At 42.1% G+C, this 16198-nt stretch overlaps 1 protein-coding gene across 1 annotated transcript; it reads right to left on the bottom strand.

Annotated features, from left to right (window-relative positions):
* Positions 1-1318: 1318 nt before the first annotated feature.
* LOC138716863 (high affinity choline transporter 1-like) lies at positions 1319-9192 on the bottom strand. Its single transcript, XM_069850033.1, has 8 exons — positions 9015-9192; positions 7879-7992; positions 6155-6310; positions 5529-5677; positions 4879-5022; positions 3765-3918; positions 2284-2501; positions 1319-1840 (listed from the first exon to the last, which is right to left on the bottom strand). Exons 1-8 carry the CDS (start codon positions 9190-9192, stop codon positions 1319-1321), a joined length of 1635 nt encoding a protein of 544 aa, XP_069706134.1.
* Between the last annotated feature and the right edge of the window lie 7006 nt (positions 9193-16198).

A 16198-nucleotide genomic window follows, 5' to 3' on the forward strand; every position in this document is an offset into this window, starting at 1 on the left:
CAGTTCCCACAACTGCTTTATAAAGGTTTTGGGGCAAGGACTGACCAGAGCATGATCCCTGCTGGCTGTTGTGGGTGGATTGTGACTGACCTGTGGTGAGCCACTGCACAGCTCACGAGGCAAGTATAAAATGACAGCCATCACTGCAGGATCTTTCTGAATCTTTATTTCAGCTCCCATCTTAATGACCCATCCCGCTGTGGGATCATCTCAGTCCATCAGACTTCCGGCCAGAGGCCAAGCTCTCTAGTTAGCTGGGTTGCTTTTCTTGTGACCCACTGAGAATTCATGCAAACAATGTATCAGGGGCTTTTCTATACAGACTTGACTGCTCGAGTCTTTTAGGATTTGCCTTCAGGATTTCATATCCCTACAGGCAGGCTCAGGCTCAGTTTCCAGCACCTTTCTGTTGTCACAGCCCCCTGACTTCTCCTGCACCAGGTTGTGTATGTGTCCTGCACCATCCCCTTGCGATGCTTGGTTAACACCTTCACAAGAATGATTTAAAACAGGTAATTTAGAGAAGATTCATTCAAAAGTCTCTCTAGCATCTCCATTTTTCCAGCTGGTTGAGTTTTTGTAAATAGTGGCTATGTAAAACTTTCTTATCCACTAATTAAGGGCTGTTGCTTCGTCTTGCTCATCTGCTTCTGCCCTACCAGTTCATATGAGAGGGGATATCCTCTCCTCAGCCACGTGGCAGCAGGCTGGCTGTGTGGCTGGCAACCGCAGCTGGGGAGAGGCATATGCAGAGGTGTTTGTGGTATTAAGGCAAGCTTTGTAAAGCATACAAAGAATGGTGCAGAACTGATATTACTGCTGGACTGCTGTAGTGGTTGCACCTGTGTTTTTATAGGTCTGATGCACTGCCCAGGGATGATCATGCTAAAACTCTAGTTGTTGTAATGCTAACAGGTTTGTTCACCTTTTGTCTTTAATCAAGGATACCCTATCTATTAAACATTAATTTGTCTCTTTTGTGGTGAGAAAAGTATGCGACTTGAGAATGCCGTAAATATTGGAGCGTGATTTGTAACCTTGCTTTTGGGTGGGGTGCCAGGGTACCCTGAAGCAAACACTGCTGGGGCCCCAGGTGCCCCATAGTCACCACCACAAGATTGTGGTCCATCACCTCACGCCTTTAATCACTGCAGACTTCAAACTCACATGTTCTGCTTGGATGAACAGACTGTGTCTTTATTACTCTGTGAGGACTTTAAATAATTAATTACTGGAGAAAGCAAAGGGAAGGATGATACTGTTTGTGCTGTACTCTAATTGCTGAATGCACCATGACCTTTCAAATGACGCCCCACATTTAATCAAGTTTCTCTTCTAGTGCAACCGTTGGCAAACCCATTTGTTTCTCTCTCTGCTGCAGATGGATGTTGGTGCTGGTTCCCCCCATGGTATTACAAACATCCCACCTGCTGGGAAGGAGGTTTCTCTGAAACAGAACCAAAGCCAGGTGTGAAACGGCAATGATCGTCCCCAAGGTGAGAAGCATGGTGAATGTTTTAAAAGGGAAGAGCTGACTGTATGTCCCGTTCACCAGAGAACAGCCTGGGTAACAGATGACAGGGGGGATGCTCAGGGCAGGCTCCCCTGCCAGCAGCCTCAGGAGGAGCCCAACCAAGAAGCCAGCAGCTGAGCCGTAGGTGTTGGTACTGGGAGCAAAGAGAGCACAGCAGAGCTGGGGGAAGAGCAGAGCATACACCAGTTCTCCGCTGAGGAACCAGAGGTCATAGACAGAGCTGGAGTAAAAAGCCAGACCAGCAGCCCCTGCCCCGAACACCAGCATGGAAATCCTCATGGCCCATAAGACCTCCACCTCCGTAGCCTGTAAAACAGAGATTGTGACATTAGAGACACAGCATTTGCTGGAGGGGTGACCAGCACTGCCTGGCCCTGGGCTAGTTGTCGCCAAGCCCTTGCTGCTTTCAGGCAGTGCTTACCATCAGCATCTGCTCAAGGCAGGCACCCCTGGAGATGGAGCTGCTATAATTTTAAGGGCCATGGTTTTATGCTGTTTCCGTTAATATCCTATTCCAAATCTTATATAAATTATTTTATAAAGAGCAAAGCTCACCAACACAGGTATTTTTATCCCTACAAGGATATAAACACCACTGACCTATTGCTGAAGCTCTGGCTCCAGAAGTCATTTCTGCAGCTGACGGGCAGACATTTCTAATTGCAGACCACACAGACTGGATTTGAAATGGTCTAGAAACAAAACCATCTTTCTTGGCAGCAAACCTACTGCATGCTGTAACCAAGTACCTTTTTCCTCAGGATTTTCCTGTAGATATTGTGAGCAAACATGGAGCCAGCGGAGAGAAGAGCTGAATCTGCGGAAGACATCGCGGCAGCAGCAATAGCTCCCAAACCAGCAATGGAGATGTATGCTGGGCAGAGATAGCGTAAAACAAGAGGGAGTATCATCGCCGATTCCCCTCTCTCGAGTGGACTCGGAAGACCATACCTCGTCTGGTTCCAGTCTTTAAAACAGAACAAGGTAAAGTCACAACAAATGGTTTATTGGCACTTCTGCTGTCTTTGAGGCTGCCTTTCCACGGGAACTAGTCACAATAGGGCTAAGTAGAATCACAGAATCATAGAATCATAGAATAACCAGGTTGGAACAGACCCACCGGATCATCCAGTCCAACCATTCCTATCAAACACTAAACCATGTCCCTCAGCACCTCGTCCACCCGTGCCTTAAACACCTCCAGGGAAGGTGACTCAACCACCTCCCTGGGCAGCCTGTTCCAGTGCCCAATGACCCTTTCTGTGAAAATTTTTTTCCTAATGTCCAGCCTGAATCTCCCCTGGTGGAGCTTGAGGCCATTCCCTCTTGTCCTGTCCCCTGTCACTCGGGAGAAGAGGCCAGTCTCCTCCTCTTTACAACCACCTTCCAGGTAGTTATAGAGAGCAATGAGGCCTCCCCTCAGCCTCCTCTTCTCCAGGCTAAACTGATACCTGCTTGGTATTTTAGGACTTGGATTATTTTTTTGGATTTTCTTATGATTTCTTGTGATTCTCCTTGGCATACTACAACTCTCACTAAATCAAAGGTTTTCTTTTTCCCTGTCTGCGTTTATAGAAATAGTTATGCTTCATGTGTTTCCAGTACCAAGTCAGATGAAGGTCAACCTTCTGGACTCTGCTCTTGAGGAAAAGGGAGTTTTGCTCTGATGCTTCTAGTGACAGATGAATTGATGATTTCAACTGATTTCTTTAAATGTTTAGGATCTGCCTGGTCTTTAACCCTCGCTCACAGCCAACGGAGAATTGATTTCCTGGGAGGAGGTGGTGAGCTTACAGGACTGAACTTCTTGATCCCTTCAAGTAAGTATTCTTCAGAAACTTGTTAACAATCTGTAGTAATATTGCTGGGTCTTGCACTCCAAAAGTATTAACAGAAGCAAGCGTAAGATTTCTCAGAAAATAGGATCAGGCAGGGTTTTACACGATCTGCCTTTATCTTTCCTCCACACTATGTCCATGAAAAGCCAATCATCATAACAAAATAGTTTTGAACAGGTCTTGGGGCTGTTTAAATATCTCTAGGTAGTTGTGTGCTGACCATCAGAGAGCTCCACGTTTCTGGTTAACACCTATTTTGGTGGCCAGGGCTCTGCTTTCAGGAACACGGGGCTAGATAATTTGAAGTCTATATTAGAACTTCTTTGGATCTCGTTTTAATAATCTTTGGCAAAAAAACTGTTCATTTTTCAGAGGCAAACAATTAGTTTTACCTGTTGATGCTGCAACTGCACCAATGAGCACAGAGGGAATGGCCATTGTAAAGCACCCAAGTCCAGAGAGGTAGGAGATGAGTCTTGCATGTCCTGGTGAGGTGGTGGAGAGCACTCTTTGGAAGTAAGTTTGCCACGGGATGCTCCCAAGCACCTGAAACATTCAGATGTTAACAGGCTGCTGGCTGCTGGAGGGCATCATCCATCCATTCAGATGGATGATAATCTTTACTGTTATCAAATTCTCATTTCAAATGCATAAATGTTGCACAGCTTTAACTATTAAGGATGATATTCCTGATGGCTGAAGGTATCCTTTTCCTTTGCTTTAATTGTGATGGATGTGCAATTTTTATCAAAACAGTTTAATGGTTTGGCAGATTGAGAAAGATGAAAAATAGGTTGCTTGGTGTAGTGAAACAGGCACAGAGGAAGGAAAAGACAGGCTCTTCGGGAATGCAACTTTTGTAAAATATCTACCCAAACTTATCTAGATTATAATCTAAAAATAAAATCTGTATTTTCACTTCCTTAGCAGACAAATCTCATCAGATAAAATCTGAAGATTCTCTTCTCACCAAGCAAGCTGGAGCTTCTGTGCATCCCTATTAACAGCCAAGCAAGAGCATAAAAACCTCTTGTAATCTTGGCTGTATTGGTAGCTCAAAAGTCAAGTTATGCAGTGGAGCTAATGGCACCTTGCTTGCTGATGACCTGCAGTCATGTAATTTTATTTTCAAATGGAGGGAATTTTACATAATTATGTTAAGAGCACACTATCGAGGCTGTGAGACCAACCTCTCAAAAGGTAGAAAATGCCTCATTTAGGTGCCAGGAGTGGATTTAGTTGCCTGGATGATGTTACTGAAGTGGTGCATTCCTTTATGTGGGTAAAGGATGGAGTGTCACTACTGCTTCTTTCCTTCCCACAGCTGAGCCCTGGATCTCCCCAGTTCTTTCAGTGTGCCTCAGAGTGGCTGCAAGGTAAAACCTATGATTCTGCCCCTGCCAACTGTGCAATGTAGGGCTCCTGACAAGAACCCACAAGTCTATCAGACAAGAATTCCCTGCACCATCCCTTCTCCCAACCACCTGTCCAAGATACATTCCATACCAGGTAGAGGAAGTCATCCAGCCACCTTCCAAGATACTGTGTTTCTATCTTCCCAATCCAAGCGTCTTGGTAAGATTGATGAGTTGCAGTGTAATAAATACTTTTTGTTGCTGAGTTCACCAGGGCAAAGGGGATACAGACCCACTAGGATAGAAAAGGGAATAGTTAGTCATTTCCCTAGAGTCCTTGTTCTTGGAGAATCTATTCAGATGTTGAAATTAAGCTAGATATAGAACATAAAATTACATAAGATTGAATCCAGACTAAATGTCTTCTTTTCCTTTCACCTTCTTTACATTAAGCCTACATGTTTCTGATTCATGGCATGTCAAAAAAATAAGTCAGGGTCCTGAAGGTGCCTTCAGCAGACAGACCTCTCCCCTTTCCAGCCAAGACTGTTCTGGATGGGTTCTGCAGACCTTACTTTTGAGTAGTCATGTTCACCCAGCAACACCAATAGCTTATGCGAGCACTGTCTGAAATTCTTAATGATTGTGAAGTGCTTCAAGAGACCTGTTGTCCTAGAGAAGAACTGTAGGGCAAGGCCTCATACTGGTGGAATTATTTTTGGTCTGAGTCATACTGAAAAGAAGAGCAGGATTTTTTTCCTTAGTTAGGAAACTGGTAACAAAGAAATACACAGGACTTGCCAGGCTGAGAGTAATGAAAACCAATTGGATGACATCTGTGTATGCAACAGAGTAGAGGCCTCCCATTAGAGTGTAGAGTATGACAATGCATGCTGAGATGATGATTGCCAAAGCGCTTCCAATATCCAAGATGACCCTCATTGTTGCTCCTGCAGACAAGGACAGTGATCAAGTATTTTAAGACAGGTTTCATGCAAGCAGAATATAGACTAAATAAATATGTGTTATTCCCTCAACGGCAGCACACCACACTGCCTGAGAAACACGCGGTCTGTAGAGAGTGGGCAGAGTGAGGACTCAGAAGAGCCCATGTCCCCTTTGTACTCTTGCTGCTACCTTGCTACCACTTTGCCTTTCTACATCTGCTCTCCCACAGGCAAGAGGAAGGTACTAACTCATATTGCCAGAACTCTCTGATATAACATCATGATTACGTACTACTGTCATCTGTTTTAAACCTGAAAACATATATTCCAGAAAGTAGAAATGCTTGTGTTCCTCTCACAAAATTAGACAGGAATTACAGCTTCCCACAATTTAGTCCAACATAATTCCCAATACATATTATACTCTGATAACTGTCCTACATGACTTTTAACAAATGTAACAGCAAAGCAAGTACTTACCCAGGGACGCGAGGATAGCTGAAAACCAGAACACCTCTCCTAACAGTGGTGGAATGAAGAGTAAGCTTCCCATCACATTCCCATAAGTTTCTTGAAGGGGATCCATCACTGTCACATAATTCTTGGATCTCATTGGATTTACAAAGAAGAAACCACCTATCAAAAGTGATGAGTTGTTGGTAGAATTTTGTATGCTTTATATTCCAGGAAAAAAAATGTAAGAATACTATGATATTTGGGTATCAGATCCATGTAGTGAGTGTGTAATTCATACATAATGAACCCTAGAGAGTGATGGAGCTAACCAGACACTGGCACCTCAATTCACTTGCATAAATGTAGTTTTTTATCCCTCTGAGAGGTCCCAGGTTATAAATGACATCTGCTTGCAGCTGACAGATATGACCTTCCACTTGGAAGACCTTTCTCTTCCCAGATTGTCTACTGGAGTCCAGGTGGGACCGCTTGGAGCATCCCAAAATGGCACGAGATACCTGGTGACTGTAACAGGAACTTAGCTCAGAGGGCACCCACGAACAGTCTTCTCTCCATCTCCAGTGACCTATCAACCTGAGACACAAAGTTTTCTGAACTGCTTCCAGTGGAAAATGTCAGCCAGCAGAGTGTGGCACTGAAGGCTAAAAAAAGAGGCAAACTTTTGTTCTTGACTGTGTGATGCAACAAGTTGATAAATGTTCCTTTTCTGGTTACAGTTTCATTTTGGTGGCCTCATTGTCTCTTCCCAGAACTATATTGTTTTAATCCGCACGTTGATCTGAGACCCATCTGCCTTCATCTAAATGTTAGGCTTCAGACGTACAGCCATCTCATTAAGACCAAAGAATATTGTTGTGCCTAAACCTGAAGCCAACAGGACTGCTTGTCTGGGCACTACTGACCTGAGTAAAGATTGCAGGATCAGACCTGCTCTCCCCAATTTCATTAGTAAGAATTACTCACATAAGAAATGCTGGCATTATGTTTCCAAGCCTGATTCATATTTATGTCAGTTGGATTCTTTTTTCTCAGCTGAGAATAAAGGTTATCGTTCTTTTAGAAATTCCTGTGCAAGGTCTGCACAGGTCTCCTTGCTTTAATCATCCTGTGTCCCTAGAGAGTTGTGATATAACTCAATGTGAAATGGAAGAAAATTTGGTCTTGGTAAGATAGCTGAACCTTAGCGTAAGTCCAATCGTTCTTGGAGTTAGGAATAGCAACTTAGGTGCAGGACACTACAACCCTAGCTTTGTTTCAACAAAATACTGACCAGCTGTAAAGTGGGATAAGCTGGATACACCACAAATTCATCCTGAGATTAGACTATTCAGAAAAATGCATTTTAGGTGAAAAATCAAGATAGTATTATTTCATCACACTGAGGTTTCAAAGAAAAGTTGAAGTGATACCAATACTTTCAATAGTCTGTGAGTAGGAGAACATGGTACAAAAGCTGTCTGCACATAGCCACATGCTTGTAAAAGTCTCAGGAAAGCGTTTTGTCTTATAAATTGTACCAAGCAGGCAAAATTCTACACTAGCTCCAAGCTACCCCAATTTGTTATGTTTCAGTTTAGATCATAGCATTATAAATGCCTGTTCTGGATCTTTAGGAGACTGAAGAAACAAAATAATCTTTAAAATTTACTCTATAGTCTTACACATCTTAATATATTCATATGATTTTATTTTTAAAGCTGTGTGTTCTGAGTATGTGAATTATTTACCAATAACAAGGGACAAGGCAAATCCCACAGGTGCCTGGACCCACAACAGTCCTTTTGAAGGAAGGTAGATAATTTCAGCTGTGCCGTTGATATATGCTCCTCCAACCCAGGTGGCTGTAAGCATTGAAGACAAAGAGGTAAGTATCGTGATACATATTCTCAACTAGTCTTGTAGAACACTCTTGAGAGCTTGTAAACCTTTTTCTCATACAAATATTTAGTCACACTTCTATTTTCTTTACAAAGTTTTCTCCCAGAGTGAGATGTACTGCTGAGTACAGATAGCAGTATTAGAATCTCACCCAAAACAATTTCCCAGGTTTAAGAATCAATGTCCGTGTGTGCATGAAAAAGCTTAGTGTTTAGACATTTTGAGACAATTTGAATATATATTATTTTTATTTTATTTTTCCTCTGTGGATCGCTTTTGCTACAGCCAGCAGAAATGCCTTCATTATTCTGCCAGGATTGGTAGACCATCTTTCATGAGCATCAGTAAGAAAACAGACATTAGAAAAAAAATGCAAGAAGACATCCCAGTAAGAATACAAACCTACAACACAGGCTTAAATGTCTTTAGCCAAGCAAATGCCGCTTGGGTAAGCTTTTCCAAAAAAAGGGGTAGGTAAGCAAATTTCAGATGCTGCCAGGTAGCAAGGAAAGAAAAAGGAAGCAGCAATCAGTAGGGAAACATTTTCTCTTTAGGAGAGAGCCTAATGCTCACTATGAGTAGCAATTTATTCCACACAGAACTGGATTGTTCCAGGGGTAAAATTCCCCTGTTATGCTGGATAACAGAAACTGGTTCAAGATTAAGACCACAGTCTTCCTTAATGAGAAGTGTCATACTCTTCAGACACTCTTAAATTAAACTCTTCAACTCTTAACTAAACTCTTAAATTAAACTCTTTAATTTAAAAAAAATCTACATAAACATTAGGTTCCGCTCAGTGTCAAAAGGTTTGGAAGAATCCATCCCGAAATGATTCATGAAACCATATTCCTTTAAAGTCACACTTAGGTAAAATCTGCCCTGACATTAAAGGAGCTCATCCGCTTTGAAAGAAACGTCTCCCACTTCTATGTAAGGCAAGTGTTTTAAGAAGAAGTTTTATAAGTCATTTAAGTAAACTTACCTGTTGCAGTAAACAATCCAATAAAAACATTTATATTCCTGCCCCCAATGATGGCCATTTCAGTCGGGTTTCTGTTCTGCTCATCCTTTTTGCTTTTCCAAGAAGCCCAAATCCCAATAGCTAAAGTTAAAGTGAAAAATACACTCAAAGATACTAAGCCTGGTATATTTAGAGCCATTTTCTATTGCTTAATTTAGAAAATAGAAAGAAATAATTGCTCAATGATAATAGTCTTTGACTGAGCCCACAATCACAAAAAATAGGAAAAAAAATCAGAAAAACTAGTGTGGCCCTTTAAAGAAACTGCTAAGTATTATTTTGCTGCACTTAGCAAGGAAAGATGCAGTACGAAACAGAGTCATAAACCCCAAGTCTTGAGAATGGGATTCAGAGTCTCTGTCTCTGGAGAATTACTGGTTATCCTTCTATCTTCTCCCCTCTTCAAAAGCTGTCCAATCTTATTTTTGTTGGAAGCAGAGAATAAGAGGGTAGGAATTAGTGTTGATAAGATCAATGGAGACTGATATGAGGGGTAAAGCTATTTTGGCAAAAAGGAGGGGAAATGTTATATTTTGTCTGGTATGCAATGGTATGAATATAATCTTTATTTCTCTAGGTTCTAGGCACAAGGGTAATGCAGAAGATAGGGCTAAGAATTTGTCTGATTAAAGCTGACTGAGCTAAATCCACAATAAACACAAAACTAAACCTAGGAAACAGTAAAAGATTTACCACTGACCAGCTGAAGGAGGTACACACTGATATTCAAAGAAAGCACATTATCATTTCACTGCTGGGAGGAGGCAGGAGAGAAAGTTGTTATTCGATTCTGCAATAAAACTACAGGCTAGATACACAACTTTTTACACAACTTTGTGAAGCACCCTTTAAAGAGACACACTTTTAAGAACAACTCATATATACACTAAAGAATGAAGTCAGTCACCTTTATTACAGAGGTGCTGCATTGATACCTTTATAGCTGCCCTGTGGATCTTCTTCACCTGTCCAGATATGATTGTTCATAATAAATTCTATATACAAACTGTCCTATTCAGGGCATTTGTTTGGCTTTCCTGGATACTCGTGTTCATCTGTGGGGCTGGTAGCTCCTTTACAGGTGGAAATCTTTGTCACAGATGGACTGTGAGCCAGAGTTTTGTCTTTACTAAGGTTGTCTGCAGTGTGCTGTCTCTTGGGCATGTCCCACAGGCAAGACATGGTAGGAACACATGAGCACATGGGCGATGGCTACGTGGAAGAATGAAGAGAAGTGCAGGAACCCCATGCTTACTGTGACACTTGTCTGTATAAGGGAAAATAAGGGTTTTGGTAAGTTATGCAGTGATCTATTGGAAAGACTTTTTAAGAAGTGATTAAAAAGCTCTGAAAATTAATGAATTAATTAAAATTAAAGAACGCCTGGCAACCAGGTGGTTATTTATTGTTCCTTAGGAGAAATATTCCTTTATATTTGTAATCAAATGCTATTTTGACAGAGTAAGGGGTTTTGAATTTGATCCAATAATTTATGTACAAAAAAGGACACCGTGCATTTTAAACGTACACTTTCTGGATAGTAATTAGAAACACTCCCTTTCACCTTAATGGTACTACGAAGTTGTAGAAGCTGTAGCTGTCAGTGGCAATGGAGCCATAGGCTTCTCTGGGTTGACTTCCTTGCTCAAAATAGGGTGTTTCAGAAACTTTTAAAACCCTTTACACACAGACACACATTAAGCTTTTTTCTATGAACAAATGTTTGCAGCATATTTCCTAGGCAAGATCAGACTAGGGTAGAAGATGCATTTGGCTGAAGGTGCACACAGCTGGACCTCAACCTGATTTGCAGCCAGGCACTGCTGGGATGAAATAGCTGGTGTTGCATCCTTCCAGGTGGGGTCAACTAAATTCAACATGTCCAAGGCAAGATTTGAGGTTTTTCTTTGACATCTGCAGAGAATTTACTCTGCTTTTTATCATCTTTTGATAAAAAAAAAAACCCACAAAAAAACCCCAAACCAAAACGATAAAAAGTAGCAGGCATAAAAATCTGCAGGGAAACTTCATTTAAACACTCAGAGGGATAGAGGGCAGATGCAGGAAGACAAATGTAAGTGAAAATGTTACATGATGGGATGAAGGACACTTAAAGAAAAGGTATGTGTAAGGTAGTTGATCTGAAGCTGTCGTGTTTTCGATGATAGGCTGTGCATGGAAGAAGGATTGTAGAAGCATGAGGTTATACCAAGAAGATCAATTCCTCACTGAATCTGTTGTTATGCTGTTTTGCCATTAGGTGCCTCTCAGTTAATACATCTATTTTATCTCAAAAAGGAAATCTTACTAACGGAGAAATGCTGAGGTGAGCTTTGCCTCCCTGCTCACGATGAAGGGCTGCAGCTTCATGGTGAAGGTGCCAGTGGCTGCGCTGCTCACTCCAAGCTCCCCCTGCATAACCCATGGGAAGAAATATGCAGTTTTAGGAGGGGATTCACTGGCCTATTTTAGGTCCCGTGAGGCAGGACAGAGTGGGGGCAAATCTCAGTCTACTGGACTCAGGGCTGCTTTTAAGAGTGGTGCTGCCGTACCCAGCACACGATGCAGGGCTTGATTCAGATGCTCACATCAAGATGGCTGGTGTTACTTGAGAGGCTCTAAAGCTGCTGAGATGTCCACATGGGGAAGTAGGTGTTACAGAGCTCCTGTGGGAGGCACATGCCCTTCTGGAGCAGCAGTCAGGATATTCTGCAGTATCTCCTATGATTCTGAGTATCTACTTGGGGGATTCCCAGCTGAGCTCTTACTCTCTCCTTATTACTTGACCTTGATGGAACAAATTCTGAGATTAATGGCTGATAAAAATAGAGCACGGTGTGGAAGAAAGTGAAGAGTGCTGTGTGCCAAGGAAGTTTTCTATTTACAGTGGAAATGATCTGCACTGTAGTGAGCACTTACAGCTACTCAGCCTTGAAACTAACTGGAAGAAATAAAAATTAACAGAACAGTGGCCTCTCTGCCTTTGATAAAACCCTTACTGTCCCTCTCTGGGTTGAATGTGCTATGTTCTTGATGATGAGCTGTAGACAGCCCTCTGTGGCCCATGGGCTTGGGATGAGCAGGACACCGGAGAGTGAGAAGTCCTACAAGGATGGAGAATTGCTGAAGGGTGGCTGTGTCTTATCCCTCCTCCAGAAAGGAACAAGTACAATGAGCTGGTGCTCTGTAGAAAATCAAACAAATTACTCTGAGATCCTGGAAAGGTCTTTTTTTCTTTCTCTTCCCCCCCCCCCCAAGTTCTTTTGGGATTTGTTCGAGGTCTGTTTGCAAAGAAGTTGTTGCCTGTGAGGAGAGATGCAGGGCTGGTGATGGGACAGCAAAGCAGAGACTGTGGCACAGGGAGCTCTGCAGAGACCAACCTCTCCACTGGTTTGCTTTGCTCTGCATGCCAAGAAAAACAGAGCACTGAGTCCTGAGGCATGTAAGCTATTTGCATCAAAATGATCTGACAGTTCCTCTTGAAATGAGATGCTATGAGCTAGCCTGTGGTTTCCAACTCAGGTATTTGAATCATGTCCTTGATCCTGGCAGCTGAAACAATGGACCATTGGTCTCCAAACATTTACAATTTTTCACATGGTATGCTTGGTCTAAACTTTTCTTTCTATACTACATCAATCCCACTTTTTCCTTACTTATTAGAAGTATGGGGAGAGACTGTTCACAAAGGCTTGAAGTGATAGGACTAGGGGCAATGGGTATGAACTGCAATGGGCAGTTTTAGGCTAGACATTAGGAAGAATTTCCTCACCATGAGCGTGGTGAGGCACTGCACAGGTTGCCCAGGGAAGCTGCGGCTGCCCCATCCCTGGAGGTGTCCAAGGCCAGGCTGGATGGGGCCTTGGGCAGCCTGGTCTAGTGGGATGTCCCTGCCCATGGCAGGGGGTTGGAACTGGGTGATCTTTAGGGTCTCTTCCAACCCAAACTGTTCTGTGATTCTGTGATTATCTGTTCCAACAAACACACATTTGAATGTGGCTGCTCTTCTGCATGAGTTTCAAATGCAGAAGGCAGAAGGATAATTGAATTAGGAAGCAACACTTTTTGTTCCTCGTGTGAGAACTTGTGAGGAGAGACTGCAAAGCGAGTAATAAATATAAAAATCATACAAATATTTTGTCATTATTCCGGTGTAAGTTTTTGACCATTAATTTTTAAAGATTGATAGATATAGAGAACACAGATATGTGGATAGGGAGGGGGATCGGTAGGTAGGCAGGCAGGCAGGCAGGCAGGCAGAAAGAAAGAAAGAAAGAAAGAAAGAAAGAAGGTGAACAAAGCTAAAAGATAGATACAGAAGAATATGATGAGTTCCTTTGTGTTACTAAATTCTTCATGTGTACAATAAATGAAACATTGCAGAAACAAAATGTGTCTTTTACTTTTTTAGGAGATCTCCCTGAAATAATTCTTTCAATTTTGGAAAAACAAAACAAATTAAAATATGTAGTTATCCTAAATCTGAAACATGGTATTTTATCTTTTGTCAATCCAACTCGGTCTAAATCAAAATTATTATTACTAGTTGTAGTAGCATGTAGCCATTCTCTTTGTAATCTCTAGCCCACCAGAAAAGCCTGGGTTTGCAGCTCTCCCCACAGTGCTTGGAGTGAGGAGCCACCTCTGTTGCGATGTGCTGGCTGGTTCTTGAAGAAGGCTCTGACAACTCTTCTGAGAGAATTCAGGCTTCAACACATGTAAAAGGTGATTTGGGGAATCTGAAAAGCCATGAGCTGAAATTATTTCACCAAATTTTAGCCATCTTTAGGTATTTGAGCTAAATGAATTTTAGCATCCTTGCATTTTCAAAAGCCAGGTGTTTGCTTTGGCCACCCACACCCTTATGTTGCTAGCTCCAGCTGAGTGACTTGGGTGTCTAGAGATCTGGGAGTGGCTCTTAGGTGTGACACAGGACATGTGGGAGACAATTGCCTCCTAAAGTAGCATTTGGAGGCTGAACAGGAGTGCTTTGCTGCACTTCAAATGATACCAAATGCTCCTGTCTAGGGTGGGCAACTGAATCTTTCCTGGACAGGCGATTCCTCCTGCGTGTTCTAGCCACCTCTTTCAGTAAGGGGTGGGGCAAGATCTCTTCTCTTCATGCACTGTATGTCTTGATTCCTAGCTCAGAAAAGACACCTTTTCAGTGGTTCAAGTTAGACAAGATGAATTTAGCTCTACTTTTTGTGTTATCTCATGTCTTTTCCCACCAGAACTAGTTTGAAATCAAAAGTCCTTTAGGTCACACAAATCAAGCCAGAAAATAACTTTAGTGTAATTATATTTAATATATCAGTGAGGCCAGTGATTGCAGGGTTGGCAGGACAGAGGGTGTCCCCGTAAGCACACAGACATGACTCTGAACATCCCCAGGGCAGGACAACTCGGAACAAGCAGGTGGCAGCAGCACAGTACATTTACTTTCCTATGATGGGGTTGGTGTGGGCCAGTAGGTATTTATGCCTCTCCCAGTGATGGCACAGCCCATGTTGACTTTAACAGGCAGATGAATCAGGGAGATAAAACTGAGGATGAGGGCAAGGGTGATATTTAGGGACCATAAAGGGCTCACAGAGCCCCTCTGCTGATGAAGGAGTCTCTCTCTGTATCCTTACTTCTAGCTGTCCCTTTGACTCTTTTTGAATCAGTTTGCTTTATTTTGATGCCTGCTTCACATGGTAGCACTGTCCATGCTTCACTGCTGACAATGAACATGAGCTTTTAAGCCACCTGGCAGGTTTAGATGCTCCTAGTCATGACTGCAAACTTCAAAAAGTGTTATCCTTTTTTTTTTTTTTTTCAGAAGGAACTTTAAAGTTTTATGACTCAAATTTCCTTCTTCTAGGGTTGCAGCTGCACTCCAAGAAAGTGTACGTGTGTTCCTCATCTTAAAGCAACTGATATTTTCTTACCCATTTTGTATAAGGGGGACATTTATACAAAATATTTTGTCTGCTGCATTAGATGATATCTCAAATAACCATGTGTGATAACTGTGTTCAAACAACTTGCTCCCATGCTGCAGTGCAGAAATCTGAACAACCTTTGACTGAGAAAATGTAAATGTGTCTTTTTCTTTAAAAAATAGACTTCAAGTGCTTTAAATATATTCAGATTTGCATAACTGCATACATGTGTTCAGGGTGGGTAAAGATTATCTTACAGTTTGGCTGACTCAGAGAAGCCAGCAGCATGTCCAAGAATTATCCTTTGAGGAAGATGCTGAAATGATTTGGCTTCTGAAATTTGCCAGTCATGGAGTTTAGCATCAAGGGCTTGATCTGGAGTGATGATGGAGGTTTATGCAGTTCCTGGTTGGGGTTACTGTTGCTGTTAAGACTAAGACTGATGCAATAAATTGCCTTTCAGATTCTATCTCTTATTTGTTACTAAGCTGCACATAATAGCTACCTTTATTGATTTCATGTTTATCTTTGCCAGTTAATTGCTTGTCCGTGTGATCTATTCTAGAACAGCCCTACAGACCTATGCGGAAATTCATGAGACTCCTGTACAATCTGGTGAGGGCAAAACTGGTGATGAATTTCTCCTCCTTTTTGCTAAACTGGACATTGCTAAATTCTTGCTCCAAACCCTTCTGTCTATGTTGACCCAAATGCCCCTCCAGGACTGCCACATCTCTCAGAAACTCCTAAATAACTGATTTAAAATTGCACAGGACTTTGTCAAACACGACAGCAAGCTACTAAATGAACACAAGGGGATTTGGCTGCAGGAGGCTGAAAACCATGTGCTTCAATTGCCTCTGTGGTGTCACAAATGCCACTCTAAATATTCTCTGCACATCCTGATTTGAATCTGTAAATGCCCAATTAGTTAACAGGACCAGACAAGTGAGCTCAAGGTGGAATTTAGAGGAGGTGGGATGTTATCTACAATCAACCAGAGCGCCTCCTTTGTGCAGCTGATAAATGTACACATTAATAGTGGTTCAGTTTCCTATATACACAAGAGGTAGAAGGGACCTGGGGGGCCCTTGTGTTTCATTCACAAGTACAGCAGTCAGGACCGGACAAATTACTATTTTGCCAGTATCTGAGATTTAGAAGGAATATGTAGAGACTTGAAAAATTGGAGTCTTGGATACAACACATTGACTTCAT

This window comes from Phaenicophaeus curvirostris, chromosome 1, assembly GCF_032191515.1.
Source record: "Phaenicophaeus curvirostris isolate KB17595 chromosome 1, BPBGC_Pcur_1.0, whole genome shotgun sequence".
NCBI classification, from domain to species: domain Eukaryota; kingdom Metazoa; phylum Chordata; class Aves; order Cuculiformes; family Cuculidae; genus Phaenicophaeus; species Phaenicophaeus curvirostris.